Source organism: Zosterops lateralis (assembly GCF_965231275.1).
Source record: "Zosterops lateralis genome assembly, chromosome: 6".
In the NCBI taxonomy this organism is placed as follows: domain Eukaryota; kingdom Metazoa; phylum Chordata; class Aves; order Passeriformes; family Zosteropidae; genus Zosterops; species Zosterops lateralis.
Genome location: NC_139761.1, coordinates 12,017,962 through 12,041,245, shown reverse-complemented (window position 1 = coordinate 12,041,245; position 23,284 = coordinate 12,017,962). Strand labels below are relative to the sequence as shown.

Genomic DNA, 23,284 nt, shown 5'->3' with positions numbered 1-23,284 from the left:
TGATTTTGAAAGGAACTGTGAATGCCATTGTGGAGGGTTTGGTGGTCATCAGATGGACAAACTGGTGAGGGTACCAGTGGAGGTGAGCAGCGATTCTTTGGGAGACCCTCCCTACCAACCTGTCTTTAGCTTGCTCTCCTAAGAAAATAAGGTTTATGTGGTTGCTTCACCTCTTGGTCTGCCCGTCCTCTTCCTTCTCTCTACCACTCTCCCAGTAACTGACCAGGAGATTCAGGAGTGTTTGCCTAGTTTGACAGAGGAATGAAAGTCACTGGTTTATGACACTCACCAAGTGGATGGAGAGAAGGGTGATTCAATCTGGTGTTCTTTGTGAGGCAAAGGCAGGGCACAGTCAGGCTGAGCAGCAATTTACTGCCAGCTTGCACGTGTTTAGTAGATGCCCAACTCCTGCAAAGAGGCATTTTATGGTGTCCCTGCATGGTGGTGGGAAAGTCACAGAGGACATAACACGGTCAAGAAAATCATTTTGGAAGAGATAAGGAGAGAAGGTTGCTAGGAGAAAAAGGATAAAAATCATGGTAAAGCAAGAATACTTCTGCCATTATTTGACAAACATTGTGCAGAAACAAGTCTGGTGCACAAATGTGCTGAAGAATCTTGTTCTCATAAAATCTTTTTATCTGCCAGGCAATGGGAAAAATCTTTGCCAATAAATAATCGAAGGAGGGAAAGGGGGAAAAAAGGGACTGCCAGGATAATTTTTGTTTTAATAAGTACTGTTGGTAGTTTTGGACAAAGGATTTGCATACTACACATCTCCATTTGCTAGCTGTCCTTGTGTTTAGTTTTACTAAAATAATCTGAAAATTATTCTTCTTGTGAAATTTAGGAGACATCCTCCCACACTGATTTCCACAATTAATACAGATTTTTGAGCAGACTTAATTGACATTTGGTGCCCACCTTGAAGAGAGTTTCACCTTTTCTGTAATGGAACACTACAAACACTCAGATCTGCAATATTCAAATTTTATCAGAATGAAGATAGTTAATCTAAATCAACACTATGGCTCAGTTGTGCAGCTTGTTGTTTGGGCCCAGCAATAATTTGTTATTCTTCCCAACGAAAGTGTATCTGCAAATATCAGGGCAACATTCATTGTCCATCACTGCAAACAGTGGATTTAAGATGAGGCTTCAACAGACCATATAATTTACCTTGTTCTACTGCCTAACTGACAGCACAGGTGATATAAAAGATAAGTTTCTGCTGCAGCTGGAATGGCTAATTGCTAATAGAAATTTTGCCATCAACTTCAGTAAGAATAATGAAGGTATTGATTCATGCAGAACTACCTCAGTATCCTGATAAATGCTATGATCTGAACATCAGACAGGCACGTGCCTTTAGAGAACTTCAAGTGATAAAAATACAGTTATGTGTGATTGGTTTTTGGTCAGCTGCTTCCCCTCCAGTCCCTTAAGCTGTATTCATGTGCCTTCTCTTTACTCCAGCATCCCTTACATCAGAAATCCTCCCCTTATCTTCACACCTGCTGGGCTGTACCTCACCCACCCCTGTGCCTCTGAAAGGCTTGTGATAGAAACCCTTCCATGGGGTTATGGTGCCCATAACATGGGATAGAGCTGTCTCATTATACAAGTACCTTATTTGTGCAGTAAAACATGATGCTTAGATTGCATTTCTTAAAGGTGGATAGCATTAAATAGCTAAGAATTGAGGCAGTGCTAGTTTTGAGTGAGAAGCTGCTAGCCTTGCTTTATGACTGTTGTGAAGTTGGTATTTCTTGTTTAAAATACAAACCCCAGAAATTTACATGAGCACCCCATAAATCAAGAGCTACAAAAAAGTTATGTAGGCAGTTGAAAGGGCCACTGCCTACAGCTGCTAAAACCATTCCTCATGTTTACTAAAGTTTAAGGAAAAATGCAAGCTGAAGGTGAAAATACATCAGCTGTGGAAGCTGTGGAGCAATGTTGGGGGGTAGCATATGTTAGGTGACATAAATATGAGAATGTTTTTCAGCTGATTCCCCAAGTAAGTTTATATTTACACTCAGACCATGTCTAATGGCTCTTTAGATCAAGGGCATTGCTAAGCTTTAACATAAAAAAAATGTTATGTGGAAAAGCTAACTACACCCCTTCAAGTCTGCAGCGCAGAAGAGAGTTTGCAACACTGTGAATCTCAGCTTCTTGAAAAGAAAGGAAATGGTATGCCTCAGCTGAGGTGCTGGTGGGAACAGTAGCTGCTCTTTGCCTGCTGCTGGAGCAGGTGTGGGTGGTGTGGCTGGTTCTAACTATAGGTACAGAGGTGCCTTCTGCACCTTCTGCAGCAGGGACATGCCCATGCTGGTGGCTGCAGTGAGACTGCTGACATGGAGCCTCAGAAGACACAGCCCTTGGTACCACCAGCTGCCATGAAACAATGTGAAAATGTTTGTTTAATAAGGACTGTAAAATGTCCCCAGCACTCAGGACTCTTAAGTACTTTCATAATTTCGGGGGAACTTTTCCTGGCAGACTTTGATCATATTAAATAGATTTCCCATGATATCACAATGCTCCATTTGTTATAAATGTGCTGATTTGCGGATGTACAATTAGCTGACTCAAGCAAAAAAAGCATTATAGATACCCTGTGTATGAAGTGGCAGTTTATTTCTCTCCATATGGTCTATAACTTGTTCCATGCTGCTTACCGTGGGGTCTGGGCTTGCTGCCCGCTGCTCATCACAGTTTATAGAGAGGAAAATTGAAGGCAGCCACGGAGTTAATTCTTTGCAATACAGTTATTTCCTTGAGGCAATACCTAAGCTGTTTGCATCAGCCAAAACATCCCCTTGGAAGCAGGTGAGTCCTGGCTGCTCCCTCTGTGGAGTGAGGGTGAGATGAAATCATCTTAGCAAAGGGCATGGCATGACTTGAGAGCCAGGGGCTTCCCAGAAGGGAAAGACAGGGCTTCCCAAATCCTGCATAACTCATGGCCTTCACAAGTTTTCTTTTCCTGACATATGTTTATTTATCACTACTTGAATGGGTCTAAACAAAGGGCTAAATCTAGTCCCTCTGAAATCCATGGAAAGACTTCCTTGGACCTCAGCAGTTGATGGGGTTGCATCCTAAATTAATATCCCCAAAAAGACTCATTTTTAAAATATGCTCAGTGCAGAATGAATTGTTTTGCTGTCAAAGTGACAGCTGGCACCTCACCTCACTGCACATTTTTAACTCTTCTAATAGTAAATAAGTACATTTTAGTCTCCTGTCTGGTTTCTCTCTTGCACCTTTCAAATGAGTGGGGAGCATGGAAAAAATAGATTTGGGAGAGCAAGAGCATATATTAACATATAGGGTTAAACTTTCTGAGGACAAGGAATTTATTTCTGCCTCATCAGCATGTTTAACAGTTGCAAATCTCAGTGTATGAGGAAATGTCTTACATTCAAAGACTATTAACAGCTGTGAAATTAGATTTACAAATCTGAATATATAACTGCATATTTTATATGCTGTTGCATATCATTTGTGCATATATTCATGAAACTGTCTTGTAGTTTATGAAATCTGAGTGCACTGTTTCAGTGGGAGCTTGCAGATTTCTTAATCATGAAATCGTTAAATGAAAGACTTGCCATATGCAAATTTTGAAATTTGTGCAATATAACATGATGCCTTTTGAGGATATCAGAGAACTAAACCAAGCAGATATGTAAGTATAAATAGTTACTTGGAAGGTCAGAAACGTGCTTATTAAGAAAAAAATATTTTCTATATTTTCATGTCTACCTGAGGTGGGTACAGTTTTATATTATAATTGTGATTCTTATTTTTTAAATAGTATAAGCAACATATTCTACAGTGCTTCATTTCATTCTTAAAAACAGTCTGGGTTTTGTGTTTGGAGATGAGTCATTTTGAGGCTGAGGCACTCACCTTTCTGGCTCAGCCTATAGCTCTAAGGATTGAAAATATATGACATTATTGTCTTGTACAAATCACAAATCATGTGGTAATGAAACTCTCCAAAAGAAAGCAAATACAACACTTGGGAGTCTTTGGGACATGAAAGCCAAGTTCATGGCCAGCAGACGTGCTGCTTGGAAACCTATGGGAATATTCCCTTAATTGCAACTAAAGCCTCGCTTCTGTGTTTAGGAATCCTGATCTGCTCACACAGATCTCAGCACATGACTGAAATAATCTGTTTATCCAACATATGGTTCTTTGTGAGGACTGGATGGAAGTCAGCTACTCGGTCTTATGTGTCATTTGTCACAGAGTGCTGTGTCCTTCTAAGTGCTCCCTTTCTAGTGCAGGGCCATGGAGGCATTTTAGCAATGCAAAGAGGTGATTAGAGGCACTTCTGCTGGAATGTATGCTGTGGTGCTTAATGAAATTAATTTGGCTTATGACAAGGGCATGGGAAGGCAGCCCTGGGCTTTGTCCTACTCACTGTCACTATTTCCTAGGGTGACATTGGACGTGTCAGTAGTGACCTGCTCTTTGCTGTGCTTTCAGCATGCATGGTGCTAGCAGGAGGGGGGAGGCTGGGAGTTTCCAGGTGTGCTCAAAGGTGTTTGTTCAGGAGAACCAAATCTTTAAAACCAGGGTTTTCTAGCTGATATTATTGCAGTTGATACTTGTGTGTAAGGAGAGTAATGCGTGCTTGATTTAACAGGGAAATTATTCTATCTCATAAGTGCTGTCTCCTTCCCCCCAAAACCATATCTATCTCAGACACATGACAACAGACAAATAAAAAGGCTCCACAGATCTTTGTTTAGTCCATCTTCCTGTATCTTCTGCCTAGAACAGTGGAGCCAGCATGGCTAATCTGGGCCATTAGTTATTTGTGTCTGTACTTACTTGGAGATGCATTTTTCAGGTGATGTCCTTTTCTAATACATGCAGTAAAGTACTGTTTGCACTGAATAACTCTACAATTATAGTCCAAGCAGTGTGTGAGCTATACAGAGGAACTGCCACTTGACCCCAAGTAACGTCAAATTTTAAGTTCATGAAAAGCAGGATTTTCTGAATGAAACAAGGTAGTGCCCAACATCCACACAGATCTCAAAGCAGAAAGATGTAGTAGGAAAATGCAGGCAAATTGAAATCCCAAGAAAGTGATAATAAAATGCTTCATTAAACAGAAAGAAATAAAAAGATAAAAAAAAGAAGGCACTACAGAAAAAGCTGTGTTTAAATGTCAGTGAGAACTTTAATTCTTGTTGGCTTTTAAACTCCCTCATCAGAAAACTGAAACTCTTCAGTCATATAGAGATTTTCTGCAGAGGAACCAGAAGTAGCAGCTGAACAGGCAATGTACTACCAACTGTGAGAGCAGCCAGATTTTGATGCCCATGTTTTCACTAGATGCCATTTCAGCAGCAGTTTCTGTAGGTCTTTCAGTTGGACCATGAAAGTAATCCCTTCCAACAGGAGAACAGTGAAGATGAAAAGTGCTCTGCTCCTCTGCTTAGGTGGAGCAGCATTTGCAGTCCTTGCTCCCCAGCAGAAACTGCACTGAAGGGTTTATGTAACTGGTGTACCTTGCCAAATTCAGCCCATTTCTTACACATCTCTCTTTTTGCTATATTAAACAGGGATCTAAGGTTTTACAAATGTATGTTGCACTCTGAAAGTACTGCAAGGACGTCAGGAATTGTGTGATCTCCTTGGCTGGTCTCCCCAGGGCTCTGCAGGTTTTGCTCTCATTAGTGGAGACTTCAGAGCCTCTAGTGCTGACTCCCAGAGAAAGTCTGTGTGCCTCATGGTAAAATCATGGCTCCTGACTGTGTTTCCAGCAGTTCTTCAAGAGCTGAGAAGCTCTGCAGTTTGTGGGGTGCGTTGGGAAGTTACCTGGTGTCTGCATTCTGTGTCCTCTGCTCCAGGTCAAGTTGTGCAGATGTGCAAAAGGCATCTAAGTAGGTGAGAGAGGTAAAATTTGCACCTTGCTGTGCCAGTTGAAGTTTTGGGCTGGAGCTGGACCTCAGCAGGATGCCAGGTTGGCTGCCAGGCTGTGCAGGGCCCTCAGTACCACCGGGGCCCCTGGGTTTGGTTCTGCGTTGTGTAAACGCCTGTGCCATAAATGAATAACAGCAATTTCTTTCTTCTGGGTCTGAGCTTTATTTGCTTTTGCTTTTTCTTGGACAGTGAACCCGTGCCTTGAGAAAATGCGTGAGAAGTTTTTGATATCCATGCCTCCAATGAGGCGACAATGGCACATCTAATCTTAATCTATATTGTTTGCCCTTTTTCTCAGTAAAGCGGCTATAAGAAATTATTACGTTTCTTCTTTAAAGTCCCTTCCACGCCCCTGCTATGTAAATGTTATTTCCTGCCCTCCTGCTTTCTCTATAGCGCTTCCCTTTCCTGTTTTGCTTGATAACCAGCTTTCATAGAGGCTCTTGGTTTGTCTCCCTGCCAAATTTGTCTTCTGCTCAGGTGAAATAGAATATTTGGATTTGAGCACACGTGCCGGCTTTGAGCATATCCCTCTGTGGGACTGCCTGACCAGGTCCTCCTCCATGGCAGGCACGTAAGTATCTGGGGACTGTGCCTGTTGGCAGGGAATTTGTTGACCAGAATTAATGTGACTGGATGTGAAGGAGAGCATGTATTGTGATAAACACAGAAGGTTTGTGTTTTGGTTATAGCCTGGTAGGATAATTTATAATTGTATAAAATGGTAATTAAGCTTTTATGGCAATGCTACATTAATATGCATCCCCTGGCAGTGAGGGAGAAGCTGACTTGATGAAACGAGCGTTTCTTCATTCCTGATCTGCCTGCATCAGCTCGAGGGGAATTGTCACAGGTTTATTTACATTTCTTCTGGGACTTAAGGGTAACCAAGGCAAAGTGATGTCAGCTTTAATGAAAGATCTTTATGTTGATTTCCTCTATTCACTTACGAGTCTGCCTTTCCTGGTCATTAGTTATGATTATGATCTTTCAAAGCCTTGATTTGAGGAATCATTCTCCTGAAATACAGATATGGTTGGCCCATGAGTGAGAGCTCTCAGTCATGTATTTTCACTTGACAGTTCGGTTTTGGGTTTTTCATAATTCGTATTTTACACTATTAGGTACTTCTTCTTTTTTATTTCTGTAATTTAAGGGGGAAGGGAAGTAGTTTATATTAATAGCAACCTGATCCAGTCCAGTTGCTTTTTTACTGTTTTTGTCTAATTGAGTTTCTGGTGTTTCTCCAGGCCATTTACTTGACTTATTTTTAGGAACTTCTAAGTATTTACTTGATATTTACTTTTAGGAACTCCCAAAGTGTATTTTCAAGGTGGTAAAGTCTGACAGTGAACCCCACTCCACAGAAGGAAATTTTGTATGATTCAAAGCATTAATGAAGCAGTGAAGTTCCTCCATTAGGAGACTCCATTAGCAGTCAGATGTTAGAACTTGGAAGGAAAAGTTTCCTGGAGCATGGCCTGGCAGCAATGCCCAGCAGCAGTGGCACTTCTCTTAATCTTACCACTTCGTCAGTGAAGTGCCTTTTGCAAAGCAGATCTCTTTAAGCATTTCTTAACCTGCTAGGCTGAGATGCTGATAACTGGAGTTCCCCTTAGAGTCATTTGAATTCTTACGCTTCAGTGTGCAAAACCTACCAGAAGAGAGATGGGTTAAAATTAACAACACGGCATGGTTTAAAAATCTCAGCAACATAAACTAAGCAGATGTGCTGGCTTACAAGGGCATCAATCTGTGGCCTCTCTGCTGGCCCCAAATCTCCCCTGATTGGCAGATGTGCTATTTAAGTGCCGTGGCGGGCACCAAGAGGTCAGGACCCATCACAGACTTTGGCTGGCAGTGCTGAGGGCTGAGCTGTTCCAGACTGACAGTCAGGCCCAGGTGAAATATCTGTTCTGCTGCAGTCTTGTTTTGCATACTGTATAATTTTTTGTATTTCTACTCACTTTTCCCATGCGCAAGAGCATTGAGAGGTGACAGAAGGTTATGCAAGTTTCTCCGGTCATGCCAGGATTGTGTGCCTGTTCACAAATTTAGCTACTCATCTGCCAAAGACCTGGCTTAGTGTGCAACCTGGGTGCTTCATAAACTCTCTTCTCTGGTTTCCAGCTGATAATATCTATTGTGGGTATCTGCAGCAGATACTGGACAAGGCAGTTCCCACTTTGTATGCCAATGTAGTAAGGGAGAATTCAAAATTAATGTCTTATTCCTAACAGAAAGTAACTTTTGAATATTCTTCTTTATGGAGGTGAACTGGTGTTTATCTTACTTTTGATAGCACTTTATGTACCAATATTTCCATTTCCTGCTCTGTAAAATATGTATTTGTCTTTCAGGTGTGTCATGACTTTATTGAACAGTGTCAGTCCTTTTGAGAGCTGCTTATGAAGGAGGCTTCATATTTTTACTATTTTCTTGTAACTATTTAATATTAAACTGTTTAGATGCTAGAGTTTAACAGTTAGATGCTAGAGTTTAACAGTGGAGAAAGGTGATGGGCAGGCACCTTCAGCAGATGCTCAGTGCAAAAGGCTCATCTCCTTCTGGCAGTGCAGACAAACTCCAGCACCAAAACATCTGCAATGTGGATGTGCAAGCCTGAGCAGGAGACCAAAAAATAGCAGCTTCTCTGGGATCTGGGCTTCACTTCAGGCTCTTTGGAGCAAGGGCAACACTGTTGGGTAGGTCTCTCTGCACAGGCAGGCAACCAGGAGCAAGTGGAAATTGAGAACTTCTGACCACTGGGTCCATGGGTTGGTTTTTCAGGAAATGGAACTCAGAAAACAACTGAAGGTAGTCATTGTGCCACCTTCATATTACATATGAGAGTGTGACTTCTACTATTTAAATGTCTGCTATAAAATAGTCAAGCATCTGTGTGTCATTGAGGATTAAAAGTGCTATTCTGGATATAAAGCCCCCTTGGGGCTGCTCTTTGGTGTGATCAAGTGGCTAAATTCTGTATTTTCGCTATGAGGTCTTGCTGCATTGCTTGAGGAAGTTTCTCAGGGCTGTGGGAGAAAGGTGAACGATGGTGACACTGGCTGTGCTGCAATTTTGGTTGTAGAGGGAAGTAGACTTTGAAACAGGGGGTCCCAGAAAGAGTCAGAAGTACAACTGACATTGAGCTGGAGAAATGAGGCTCCCAAGGAGAAGTGAGATCGTGAGCAGAGCTGGTGGTGAATCTCTGGTGGGAAGGCTGGAGAGCCACTGCACTACAGCAGCTTTATCTGTAACGAGCTCAGATCTCAGCTGTGGTCTCCATGTAAGCCCAAATGACCTGTCTTGTGTTCAGAGGGTCTCTCAGGCTTTTTGTTCTCTAAATCCAGTGGTCAGAGAGAAATGTCCATTGTTTCAGGTTACTACTGAAACACTTTCCCTGCATCCCATCATTATTATATTTATCAAAGTGAAGGCTATTAAAATGTTTAGCAAATTAGTATATTAGTGTTTGAAGTACACTTTAAAATGCTGCAGGAACATGACGTGTAGCTTGCTAATTCTGAGGTTAACACAGATCTGCACAGATCACACATCTCTATATACATGATTTTGGATGTACATTAGCTGTTTAAGCTGACACTGAGAGTATTCTGTCATCTTCTTAAATCAGCATCAGCAATTTCTTGCATGTCATTTTCAACCACGCAAGTGTGGCTTCTGTGAGCAAACTCAGTGGACAGGTAGAGTAAGATGTGCTAAATGACTTGTACGTTTTCTCCCATATTCTCTGGGCTGCGGTTTCGTAAGGCAAGGCTGGTGCTAAGTAGTATCTACAATTTCTCACACCAATAAGAGTGATTAGATCAGTCTAAAATAACTTATAATTATGAATAATATAAATATTGAGGGAGGATGTATGGGAGCTGGAATGAAAAATAGGGTAAATGTATAAACAGCTGTTTACCTTTTCTATGAATACCAGAAAATAGCATCTTTGAAAATGAAAGAATCATGAGCAACTTGAAACAAGGTAGATCCCTAATAGGTTCAAAGCATGAGATCTTGATTTCTATCAAGGAGCTTTCAGAGTTTATTCTAAGGGAATGTCTGTCCCAAGGACATAGTGGTGTGTGTAAATATGAAGGACAGTGGAAGTGTCCAGGTCCACCTGGCATTGCTGGAGTAAAGCCCACAGAATTAGGTGTTTGGTCCCAAAGTTAGCTGGTTGTGCATATTTGTTACACCTTTTGTGAGCATGATTTGGTGACCCTCCAAAAGTTGTATGACCTTGTCCTGGCTCTAGGAGAAAGTATTTTAAACCTCTCCCATTGCCCCAGAGGTGTGACCTCTGGGTGGTTTGGTGATGGACAGGGGTCCAGGGTAGGACTGGGGTAACCCTGCACCATGGCAGGTTCTGCACAGTGCTGCTGGTCAGAGGGGGCTCAGTCATTCAGTACCAAGCTCTGCAAAAGTTTTATTCCTAAGAGGATAACCGTGTAAGTAGAGAAAACAGGTCAGGGAAGGAGCACAGTGCAGCTTGGCCGCTCAACTTTTCCTCAGTCTGGAACAAGAGGGAAAAGCCTTAGAGACCGTTCAGATCCAGACACTCCTCCAAATGTTATGGTTTGCTCTCTTTTTTCCTGTTTATTCTCTATGACAGGTCTTTTGCCGTTCCAGCCTGAGCTTCTTGCTTGTATATTTGGATAACCCACTGGGCTAGGCAGAGTGAAGCAGGAGGGCTTTTCTCTATTTGAACCATGGCTCCTCCACTACCAACCTCCATGGTAATTTCTGTCATTTGGTTACCCCTCACCTCCTATATTTCTTCCTCCTATTTAATTACTTGCAGTCAGTCAGATCATGTCAAGCCACCGCATTAAGTGTCATGTGATAATCCACAAAAAATACAGGTATTTATTTTCCCAAGATTACTGGTGTTATCTATTTCATATTCACTTGTGGCTCTTTTGTGGCTGTAGATCTCGGTAATCATATGCTTACTAAAAGCCAGGAGGCAAGGACTGTGTTTTTCAGGTTCTGAACAGGTGGAAGAGGAGAGGAGGGTTATTCCAGGACAAAGGCATCTTCCCTGCAGCTCTGTCTCAAAAGTGGCTGCACACTCTCACCAGGGCTGGGCAAGAAAGGTCAATGCTGACCCTTTCAACAAGGGTTAAATCCAGCTTAACCAATCTGCTGATTTTTGAAGATTAAACACACAGAAGAGATGGATGAGAGTGGGTCAAAATGTGTCACACAGAATGAAACAAATAATATTTATCCCCAAGCTTTTTTTCTTAATTTACAGTTGTTTAGTATTGAAACAATATTCTGTAAATCTCAACTATGAACACTCGATTTTAGGTATCACCTGTGAACAAAACTAAGCAGACTCTCTTTAACTTCATGCAAACAAATGGTACTAGTGCAGAGGTTTGCTATCCCACAGATGTAGAATAAAAAGGGGTGAATATTAGGATTTGGGGTCCCCCTCCCATCTCCATTTGAATAAGATGTCTTTAATCTGCCCCATAATAAAGTGTAGCAAATTGGAGTAGATGTTGTGCACAAACCTGAACAATTTTATAATTAAGACCTCTCTACTATTCAATTTTTACATATTTTTATACATACCTATGATGGGAACTCAGGTGGATGAGTCTGACTGCATGTTAATGTAAAATAAAATATCAGTAGGAGAATTCCTAATATTTGATGTGTGTGAAATTTGATGGGCCTCCATCAAATACCAAATTTTCAGTAACTTCACCATATTAGGAAAATAAAGCAAGTTCTAGAAGTGTGCAAGCATTATTTTTCATATAAATACTAATATATAACAGACTCTTACCATGGAGAAGGAATGTGGCTACTCAAAATTGTGTTACTAAGCCCCACATTTATAACCTGTCACATGTAGTTGACATAAGTATCAGTGATGTATGGTCCTAAAAATAACAAAAATTTTTCTGGACATTTGTGAAACCACTGCTGCTTGATTGGTGTTTAAAATAATGTACAGGGAGTAATACAGAGATTCTCAGTGAGCTTTATAAAGGGATCATTTTCTGGGCTGTTTCCAGAGAAGCCTCTTGAAGCAGCAGTGGGATGGTTGTGCCTTTTATGCATAGGAAGAGTAGAAAGTCTGCAGGATAAAGAGTTACACCTCCATTTAGGGTGAGACAGCAAGCTAGCAATGGGTCCCTGGAGGCATTTTGGATGTTGAAAGACTGATGAAGTGCTTTGCAGGAAAGGATTCCCCTCGTGTTTTATGTTCCTTTCTGTTATTTTACTGGAGGCCAGATAACAGGCTCAATCCTGTTTCCATTTGAATGAATGATGAAAAACTTCCATTGACTGCGGGAGAGCAGCGATCCAGCCTGATGTGTTGTTGCTTTATGTCACAGTAGCAATTGGTTGTCATGCATCAAACCCTGCTCCTGAGGTCTGTGTTTCAGCCACAGGACAGTGTCAGGTCCTTTGCTGCTGATTTTGGTGGCAGCAAAGCCTGAAGGCAGAGTTGCTGTATCTGGGTGTGGCATTGTGAGTAATGCTGTGTTAAGGCCCTCAGGTCCTGATGGTTAGGTGTAGTCTTTTTGTTGTAAGGATAATTTAATTAATTTTGACTAATTTAGCACCTCGTGGTAATCATGGATTCCAAAATTCATCTGAAATGGAGAGAGTATTGGGTTTCAGGCTTGCTCTGGTGAAGCCAGTGATGTGCTCTCACTTATTTTAGTGTTCAGCAGGACTTGTAGTGCTTGGCAAGGCTTGAGGAGGAGGACGTGGTGTCACACTGGCTGAGTGTGACTCTCCCAGGAACAATTTTTTTGCTGGAGCTCCCAGCTCAGGGGGCAGGGGATTGCTGTGCCCTGGGCAGGTGATGCTCCCCCCACCTCTGGAGCTGGAAGTAGCACAAAACACCTTGGTAGCAAGGGCAGGAGGCCACCATCCATCCACACGACTGGGGATTATTTTTAGTCTTTCCACTTCCACATGACAAAGGCAATCCAGTGTACCTGCCGTTTTGCTGGTATATTTCTCTCCCATTCTCCCCATCTGTGAATCCAAGGGAGACTGAGGATGTCCCCCAGCAGGTCTGGAGGATGCAGGCAATGCTGCCACTGCTGCCAGGCTGCAGCTTTTGCAGCAGTTGGAGGATTAGGCAGGCTGGAAGGAGCTCAAATCCCTCAGCTGCTCGTGTCAGATATGGAGGAGCTGCCACAAGACATTAGAGTACCTTAAGAAACAGAAGGGAGAGGTGTTTGCTGGGTAAGTATATCAGCAGAGGCAGAGCTGTTCTCAGGTATCTCACAAAGCAACTGGTGGATGAGCTGGATATTATGAATTCTGAACAATATAAATAAAATAATGTTTAGTCCTTCTGATCTAAATATATTGCTCTGGTAACAGAATTTAGCTGTTTCTATGATATGTAATAAAAATACAATTTATTCTGAATTTTCCTACCTTGTTCTTTATAGAGATGTCTACTAGCATCAGTGCTCCCTCTATAAATCCTCTGAAGACTTTCCAGGCTCTTACCCACAGCCTGGAGGAGGTCTGTGGGCTACCTGGAGGCTGTGCAGAGTGATTGACAAAACAAGCCAGAGTCAGTAGGCTTTAGTGTACCATGGGGGATACATCTGCCTTGGAAATCTTTTTGAGACCCACAAATCAGAAATGAATGAAAATTGCTGCTGTAATCAACCCAGATCCTCTTAATACTTGAAGCAACGTGCTCCCTTTCATTAAAATGATGACAGTGATGGGGTCAGGCAGGTTTGGGTGTGCAGCAGTTGGTATAATTTACAAGTGGTGTAATTTGGCACAATGGCAGTGCAGCAACATGGTTTGGCATCACTCAGGAGCTTCTCCTTTATTTCTGTGTGTGTGTGTGTGTGTGCGCGTGTGTGCGTGCTAGGAAGGCAAACCCAAACAAAGAGGGAGGAAAAGGATTTGTGTGCAAAGCGGATTAAGCACTTGCTGTTGCATTGTCGAAAATTATTAAATATAGCTTGGGCTCAAGAAAGGAGGTGTATATACCTATAAATAGATCTAAAGTTAACAGGACAGTCATGAACTTAAAGTTTCTGCAGGACGTAGATCTCAACGGTTTCATTTAAATGCACGAACTGAATCATAAATGCATCATAAGGTGCACTATTTTCTTGTTGAAATTCCCTGTTACATTTAAAGATCTCAAATCTCCAAAATTTGCAAGATTCATTTTTTTCTTCAACTTGTACTCCTCTGGTATAAGAAAAGTGTCTGAGAAGTCAGGAGAGAGGAACAGAAATTCTGACTTGTATTGACATGTCACAGTATTTGCCAGTGGCATTTATTGCCCTTGAAGGGTGTGTTTTATTATGACTCTCTATATGCATATTAGTCCGGATATGACTAATAAACAAGAGGTAATGTATTAAGGAATTTCTGGGACTCTAAAGGATGAAAATAGTTATTTACACTATACAAAATAGTAGTTATGTACTTTAATACTGGCATGCATCCACGCTCATGGATTCCCCTTCCCCACTTTCTTTGCTGCTAGGATGAAGGAGAAAAGCGTTCCTGTGTGTTTTGCACCGTGTTTTCTGGGACTTCTAAGTGCGTCAGTGGGTCTGGGTATTAGGCGTCAGCTGGATTAACTTAATTGATTTCTTCAGTTTACCTAACATGGCTTTTGGTTCAAGGTCTGCTTGCTTCCAGTTTTGAATGTATAACTCAGCTGTGAGTGTCACGTTTGTTTTGTCAGCAAGCTATAAAATATTGGTAGGTTTTCGTGCAAATGTAAAAGGCTTTGCTTGCCAGTAGATACATAAAACAAATAGAGCATTCATACTGTTGGACAGTTTTCATAATGTTTATGTGATGCAGGTTATTTCTCAGGGTGTAGTGTTTTATATAAAATAGATTATTGGTTCAAAACAGAAGCGTACAGGAGGTTTTTTAAGTCTGTGAACACATGACATGTCAGCTTTAATTTAACAGATCACATTCAAAGGATTAGCAGGTCTCTTATAAAACATATGTTCAAAGTAGTACTGGTAGTTTCTGTTGGTTTTTTGTTTGTTTTTTTTTTTTTTCTCTTTAGAAGTTTTAAGTAATAAGCAATAAGCAGCAAAATCACTGTTTTCTTTCCTGATTTTTTTGTTTTTCTCCCCAGTGAACAGAGTATTTGCCAAGCCCGAGCTTCAGTTATGGTCTATGACGATACCAGTAAGAAATGGGTGCCAATCAAACCTGGACAGCAGGGATTCAGCAGAATCAACATATACCACAACACGGCCACAAATACCTTCAGGGTAGTTGGAGTTAAACTGCAGGATCAACAAGTGAGTAACTGTATCAAGTTTCCTGTGAATTAACCTTTGATCTCATTTGGTAACCTCAGTTCTATACCTAATGCAACATTTCCTGCTCCTTGCAAGGTGCCTGCTAGTCTGTTTATACTCCAGTGATTCAGGTTCTGTATATTTTTTTGCACACAGAGTGTATCACAAATTATTACTGCTTATTTGAAAAAAGTTTGGTAGATGCCAAAGAGATTTAAGTGTTTTTTAATTTAACATTCAGTGTCCCCCCGCCCTCCCTGAACCTTTTCTTGTGAAACGAGTCTTATTCTCTCTGTAGATTTTGCTCTCAGCTCCCGCCAAATTACTTTCTACTTGGTTTTAGTATTATATTAAAAATAGAAATAAAAATCAATTGTTCTGCACTGCTGTCCCACAAAGTGTGGTTGTTACATTGCTGTGATAAGCAATCAGTTCATTGTAATGCACTTTAAAATCCTAGGTGCACACTGTGATCTGATTTACAGCGGACTAATTTTTAGGACCTCCTTGGGTATTAAAGGAATAATATGGGATTTAGATTATCAGAATTGGGATCAGACCCCCCTTTGGCCACCAAAACATGATGCTCAGCCCAGGGCTGCCACAGCGTGGCCCTGGCAGCCTGTTTTGTGGTGTGCTGGGCAGCACGTGCCATCAGAGCTCCCCAACTGAGTGTCACAATTACACCCCAAACAAAAGTTTACTTGAGAAGAGTAGTGGTGCAGTACCTGCATTTTAGAGCAGGAATTTCAGAGTTGAGGGCTCCCCCCCATATGCTGGTATGAGGCTGGTTGGCAGTGGCAGCCCAGCCTGCCCATCTCTTGTGCTCACCTCGAGCCCTCTGGATGGAACAAGGATCAAGAAAAAGTGGGCAGTGGTTGCCTGTAGGTTCAGGGGTGGTGTTGGTCCTGGGAAGGTGAAGCAAGCACTGCTGCTGGTGTGAGATTGGCAGGGGCAGGGCAAATCCAGCCCAGCTGAGCCAGGTCAGGCCAGCCCAGAGAGCGGGAGCCAGGGTGCCACCACCTCCCAGCTGCCCCAAATGTTGGATGGATTGATCTGCTTGTGGAAATGCTGATGACCCTCAGCTGACAACTGTAAAGATGCTTGGGTTAAGCATCTTTTCCAACTAGCAAAGTTACTCAGGTTGCTTACTGGAGGTGGTAATGACTTTGCTACAGCGTGCATATACAGAGTCATTCTGAAAAATGAAATGCAGAACAAAAATAGGTGGGTTTTGAGCAAAAAATATTTTGCTCAAATATTGGTTTGAGCTCCTTGCAGTGAGCTTTTGAAACATCTGCCAAAATTTTTGTGACTGCTTTTATCCTTCTTTGTGGAGCAGAGGCAATATATGAAAGCAGTTCCATTCAGAAAAAGAAAATATTTTAAAAAATAAATGAAATACCATGTCTTCTTAGTCAGTTATGAAAACTAATACTGCTTTGTCTCAGGCCATGCTAGTTTTTTATTATACATAGCCAGCAGGTGAATGTAAATGATTTTCATGTGACTGCAATCTAGGATGGGAGTGAATAGCTGGTGTAAAAGAAGCAGAAGTCATAAAGTCAATATGTATATATGTAAGGGAGACTAAGTACCAGAGATCTGTCTTAATCAGAGTAGGCAGTTTAAAGAGTAGGACATAGTAAAAAGTTAAATCCTAAGCTGCATTTTGAAAATGCCTAGTGTAAACTGTAGTATTTTATTTGCTTTCAAATATTCCAATTTATGAAGATGCTGCATGCTATCTAAAAAGCATCTCAATTCAAAAGGAAATGGGTAGAATAATATATTTCTCTAGAGTTTAAAGACTAAAAATCCTCTTTCAAATAAACAGAAATATAGTCACCTTAGTCACCTAAAACTGCCTGAAACAAAGTGTTTCCCTTAAATATGATTGCAAAAATCCAGTATTATGAATAAAGTTAAGGCAGTACAGCATAGTAGTATTCAAAGGAACTCTCTGAAAGTCTCAAGATTCAGAATTTAATATATTTTATATGAGTCTCACATGGAATCATAAGTTTGCTAGGTTTGCTAAGTATTTGTATTTAAAGAGACTAGAAATTAATTTCAGTTAAAATAATTCTCTGTTCAAGCCATTGCATGAGTGCTCTCAGATTCTGTTAAATCTCACTGAAACTGAGGCTTTAGTAAAGCTGTTGGTTTGCCAGAAGAGACATATTTATCTGAAAACGACCAATCTTCAGCTAAAGTGTGACTTGGCATATGATGAGGCTAATGAAGCTACACAGATTTTTGAAGAGTTGAGAAACTAGCTTAAAATATGTAATACAACAATACCATGGAGGAACAATTTAAACTTTTCTTACGTACTGTTTGTCAAGGCACAGACTAGAATAATCTTAGTGGCTTCATCCTTGCCTGACTTTATTTCCTTCTTAGTTTTGTTGGTTTATAGTACACCTCTAATAACATCTCTCTTTAATTTTCATCCTCTTTTTAATTTTCCACATATCTTCTTCTGCAGGCTCCTTGTCTTGTCTCTGTCTAGCTGCCTTTCTCTTTTCTATCCCTTTTTTGGTGCATGAGCTTACAACACTGCATTCTCTTTCTGCTTGCCTTATCTCCTTACCACCTTATCTCCTTCTCTAGCTGACAGTGTCTGAAAAGTTTCCCACAGACAAATATGGTTTGTAGAGCAGCAGAAGTGGAGCATGGTTGGGTTGTCCCCCCCAGGAAGTGGCTGCCAGGTCTGGTTTCCTTTGTGTGTCTGGTGAGAGGCTCACCGTGTGTGTTGCAGTGCCGCATCACAGACCAGCCTACCTGAGTTCCCCTTTCTGCTCTGCACAAGGTGCAGCCTTGCACAGGCTCATGCTGGTCTGAGAGCAACCTTCAGAAAATCACAGGTACAATCTCGAAGCTTTGAACTCGCCACAGAGGCCAGAACTGGTTTGAAGCTAAGGCCAGATCAGTGTTACAGTCGCTTAATGTCACGAGCTTTGATGTTTCCTTGGGGCCCTCATTTTGGCATTGGTGTTCATTGAGGTCTTTTCCAACCTTAACAATTCTATGATTCTGTGATTCTTGAAGCCAACAGTTGCAATCCCATCTTTTACACCCATGCTGCAACCTGCCAGCTGTTGTTACCTGGCCTGTTGTAAAGGTGGCATGTGTGAACTTCAGTCACCATGCAAAAAGTTCACAAAGCTAAAAAGCAGTACCTCCCCATTCTGGAGTCCTGATCAAATTTTAAGGTTTAAAATTAGGACTTTACACCAAGTGATGTCAGTTCAGCATGATCTTATCACCCAAAGGCATTTGCTGAACAAACAGGCAGGGAGGAAGGTGCAACTCAAAAGTGAATCACGTCTCCTGAGGGGCTGGTGTGAATGTGGCTGAGAAGTGAATGTAGAAGCAGGGCCTTGGGAAAGGTGAGACATTTTACATGTGGAGCCAAGCCAAAACTGAAACAGGGATGGGATTCTTGCGATATAAACTAACCACAATTTTTGAAAAGAACGAGCCAATTAATTGCTGCTGTAGCTTATTAGAAGTTCATCAAGTTTGGGCCTGCCTACAGAAGTAAAAAATCTGGCTTCAGCTGTAGCAGTTTTTATATCTTTGCTGTTTTAGCAGTCACGGCTGCTCACTGAGAGATGAGCCTGAGTGCTGGCAGCATGGCAGGGCCCAAGCTGCTGAACCATTTCGTGCGCTGCAGAAACAAGCAATTGTCTTGTCCTGGTTCAATAAGAAAGAGTATTGGTGATGAGGTTTGTGTGGGAACTCTTCCCATGATCCTGGCTGTGTTTGCACCTCAGGTGTTGCCCTGAAGCCCACTCTGTCCCTTCTAGCCCCATCAGCCACCACTGGCATCACTGCTGACAGCTCACAGCTCTGCAGTCAGAAGGAAGGGCTTCTTGGTTTTGAGCCTTTGTATAGATTCTAAAGTTTCCTGTCGGTCCCAGGGAGCCCACACCTGAAACTGAGGTGAAAGCGTGAAGGAGAGCACTGGGTAGAAGTGAAGCAAATCTCTTTTTTTTTAACATTATAGTGATGGGAACGTTGAAATGTGTCAACATAATGCTATACGTGACTGGTCTGTGAAACTCCTTGCCATAAGAGATCATTGAAATACAGAATTTAGCAGGCTTCAAAACAACACAGACATTTATATCAGTAAGATATGGCAGTAAGACTACATTGGTTGAGGATATAAAATTCTAAAAGAGGGTTGAAAAGAAAAAAAGTGGCATATAAAATGTCATGTTTCAGCTTTTAAGTCAAATTCTAGGGGAAGAGTTATAGGAAGAACTGTTTGCCATGGACAAATCCATGATTTATTTCTTTAGGATTTCCAATGCAAGCTTCTCCAGTTCACCTATTGTAGACTGCAACTAAAGATTAAAAGATGAACTCTTGGTCTGCTCAGCCTGGCAGATGTGCTGTCTTACAGACATATGAAGCTTTAGAGTAAAGATCCCTTAGAAGCACCTGTAAAAAAAACCCCATGCTTCAAACAGGGAGACCTTTATTTTAATTACTGCTCTGAAGCACTTCATTATCATCATGTGCCTTGCAGAGTCTCTGCACCATCTGTACAAGACACCTTTGTGCACTCATTCTTAACAACAGCAGGAGATCCCCTCTTTTTTTTTCCATTTTCTATAAACACAAGCCAAAGGAGATAAAAATGAAAGTCTGGCTATTTTAAGTTTCATTTACCAGTGATTCATTTCTCAATAAACTCTCTGGTTTGAGTTTGAAGGCAAGGTAGTGCATGTGTGGGCATCCTGATGATTACTGGAGGTCAACATTCAAATTCTGTCTTTATTCAATTAAAGGAGTCTAACCCTTAGAACAAAGCAGATCCTTGGAGTTCCTTGGAAGCAGGTTTTGAACAGTTTACCTGACTTCCATTAAACAATTTTTGGCATAGGTTTTTATGATTTCTGCCTTTCATTATACAGCTGCACTGCACTCTCTGGTGCTCTTTGGGCTTTGATAGTGGTGTCCTTTGAAACAGAGGCTTCTGTTAGTAGGTGAGAAAGACTCACTTTGAAAGCCTGATAGAAGCTCACAATGTTTCTAACCTTTTCTTCAAAGATACTGCCTATGCCTTCCTTTGGTTAGTCTACTCAGAAATGGTTGGAAGACTTAAAAGTTGGTCCATGTTAAAACTGTTGGATTAGAAATCCAGGCATGAATCTACTTGATGCTCTTTGAGTGTGAACAACATTGGTACAGGCTCTCCCAATGGTCTCTAGAAGAATGGGGATGATGTCACAATTTTTCAAGGAGAAAAGACTATCCAAGCTGTTAAATACAAGAGGAAGTTCAATGCCTTTGCTGTGACCAGTTTCCACTTCCTCCTGGTTAGTGAGGGTGTCTTCCCACAGCATGTTGGTGATAAAGTTCTCATTTCCAGGGGACTAATGGGACTAATTCTTGGAAGCCCTCACACCCAATATAGGGCTGCATCTTCCTTTGGCTCACAGGTCAGGAATTTTGCAATGAAATGTGTCAAAAAAAGCAGTGTGGGTCTGATTGCTTCTCAATACATTTTTATGGGGGCTTAATAATGATATTGGTTTGTGTGCAACAGATGCACCCTCATATTTGTGCCTAAAGCTAGACCAAGTATTCAAAGATTATCTTCTTCATCATTCTCTAATGCTGGCTCTTTAAGTAAATGCATCCTAGAAATAAGATTATATCTATAATCATCTAGGGGACTAGTGGCTTCTTTGCTGGTCTCCATATTTTTTGTATATTAATATAGTAAAGTTACAAGACATCTCTTAACTATATCAATGAGACAGTGTTATCCTTCAAAAATACTAATGTATATAAAACAATTTGTTCCTTATTAGGTGCTCATCTAATGTTTCTCTGCTAGTTTAAACTGGCAATTCACTGAAAATTCAAAACTCAGAGCTAGGAGTTCTTAATCTTTGAAATTAGTTTTAAAAGTCTACCCTCTATAATTAAGAACTGTCAGTCATCTACCAAAAATATTGTTGGACTAATTAAATACACTGAAGCTTTTTAGTTGCAATCATGGTGTTAACAGAAAACTTCCCAAAATGCTGGTCAGACTGAAAAAAAAAAAAAAAAAAAAAAAAAAAAAAAAAAAAAAAAAAAAGCATTGGTAGGTTTTCTGGTATGTGGGATCCACCTCTAACATAAATTCTCTGTACAAAGGGGTACAGTGGCACAGTGGACACTCCTGCCTCTCCACCCTTAGCTGGAGCAGCTTATACTTTTAGCTTTGGAGGTTTCTCTCTGGATCCCAGCTGTAATGTGTAGCTGGGCCTCCCAGTGCCCTGCCCAAGGATAAACAAGGCATTGTCTTTAGCAGATTAAATTTCAAAAACAACAGCCTTCTGCTGCAGTCACCCCTTACCTGGAAAACACCACACGTGTTTTCACAGCAGGGGAGAACGTGGGAGGGGAGTGGTTGTCTGGGTTTGTCATTGCCAGATTCTAAAGAAAAAGTCTAAGCATGAGAAGCTGGTGGTGGTCAGACACATGGGAGGAGGAAAGCAAAACTCATGCAATGTGTCATTCATGTGCTATAGGGCAAGGTTAGTGCCAAGAGCTCTGTCTGGCTCTTTTTCTAACAATTGTGCATGATCATCCTCCAAAAAGATGGAAACAGCTGCTGGCCCTGGCTCCTGACAGCTGTTTGCAGCATCTGCACAGCTGCATCCTGTGAAGGTGCTGTAGAAAACACAAGCAGGTAATAGATTTTGCAAAACTGGCTTGCAAGTCCCCGAGGCTGAACTGAATTATTGTGAATCTCACCCCCAGATGTGGGTCTTCTGTCTCTGAAACAAACACTGCTCGACTGTGCAGCCTTGTAGGGACTGCCTCAACCCATTTAGGTAACCTTCACACAAGGGTTTTTCCCACTGAAAACACAGCTGTTGTTGATCCTTACCCCTCTTGTTTCAAATCACAGGTAGTGATTAATTACTCAATTGTGAAAGGACTGAAGTACAATCAAGCAACACCCACCTTTCATCAATGGCGCGACGCACGGCAGGTCTATGGCTTGAACTTTGCAAGCAAAGAAGAGGCTACCACGTTCTCCAATGCAATGCTGTTTGCTCTGAATATCATGAACTCACAAGATGGAGGTAAGTTAATCTCTCTTAGTCTGTGACATTTTAAAATGCTTGTTACTGATCACCTAGTGGAGTTGTATTGGATATTATGCCGTTATAAAACACATTATAATAAAAAACCTTAGCCTTTAGATCATCATTTGCTGTGGTATGAATTGCACATGTTTTCAGATTTTATTTGCCCTTCTACTCATTTTTCATGGTGCCTTAACTCACCATAGGAAATCAATAGCTGTTTGGGAATGCCTCAGCAGGCAGGTAGCCCCACTGATTTATGTGGATCTGTATATGTGTTGTTTTACATAGGAGATGGCAGAATAAAACTTTAAGTAAACAGAAGCTAGAGTAAAATTAGCAAAATCTTCCAGGATAGGACTCAGAGCTGGTATTTCCAGTGTGTTGGGCCAGCTTCGGCCGTTAGCTCTTGTGGGTCAGCTTTCCAAGACAGGAGTGTGTGGCACCTTGATTATTGAATACTCTATTGACTGTAGAAGTTTGTGAAGAGTTTTGCTGTTCTGTGAATTTGTCATTGCATTACCTTGAACTGGGCCCAAAGTAAAGTCCTGGCTGCTCCATGGAAACCAGTTTCTGGTTTGTGGTATCTGGATGAAGCACTGCCCTCAGTTACATGCCTATGACCTCTCTGCAGCTCCTGGGCTGGGAACAGAGCAGTCCTTGTGTGGTGTCTGTTTTTTTTTTTTTTTTTTTCTCCTGCAAAAGCACACACACAGCCCTATTTTCCTTTTGCAAAAATGGTGAGTCAAAGTCTGCATCACTTGCTGCCATCCAAGTTTCACTGGAGTGCTCACTGGTGGTGGACAGCAGTTCTTTAGAGATTGTTTCCTGACAACCTTCTATACACAGATATGTCTTACTAAAAGGTGTACTTGTAATATAAGAGTTCAGATTTTTTATTTTGCTATTTCTGTTCTCTTAAGC

The 23,284-nt window shown here is 41.3% G+C and overlaps 1 protein-coding gene across 5 annotated transcripts in view; it reads left to right on the top strand.

The window, feature by feature from the left end:
* Positions 1-23,284, top strand: part of EVL (Enah/Vasp-like) — a 117,898-nt gene that overhangs the window by 33,999 nt on the left and 60,615 nt on the right. For 4 of the 5 annotated variants that reach the window (XM_083862597.1, XM_083862595.1, XM_083862596.1 and 1 more), the window contains exons 1-3: positions 6,362-6,526; positions 15,086-15,254; positions 22,180-22,357. In XM_083862597.1, the coding sequence (XP_083718723.1) occupies positions 6,516-6,526; positions 15,086-15,254; positions 22,180-22,357 (358 nt within the window). In that variant the 5' untranslated portion in view covers positions 6,362-6,515. Of the gene's footprint in view, positions 1-6,361; positions 6,527-15,085; positions 15,255-22,179; positions 22,358-23,284 lie in introns of those variants that run through there. The other variant, XM_083862594.1, reaches the window with a different exon arrangement.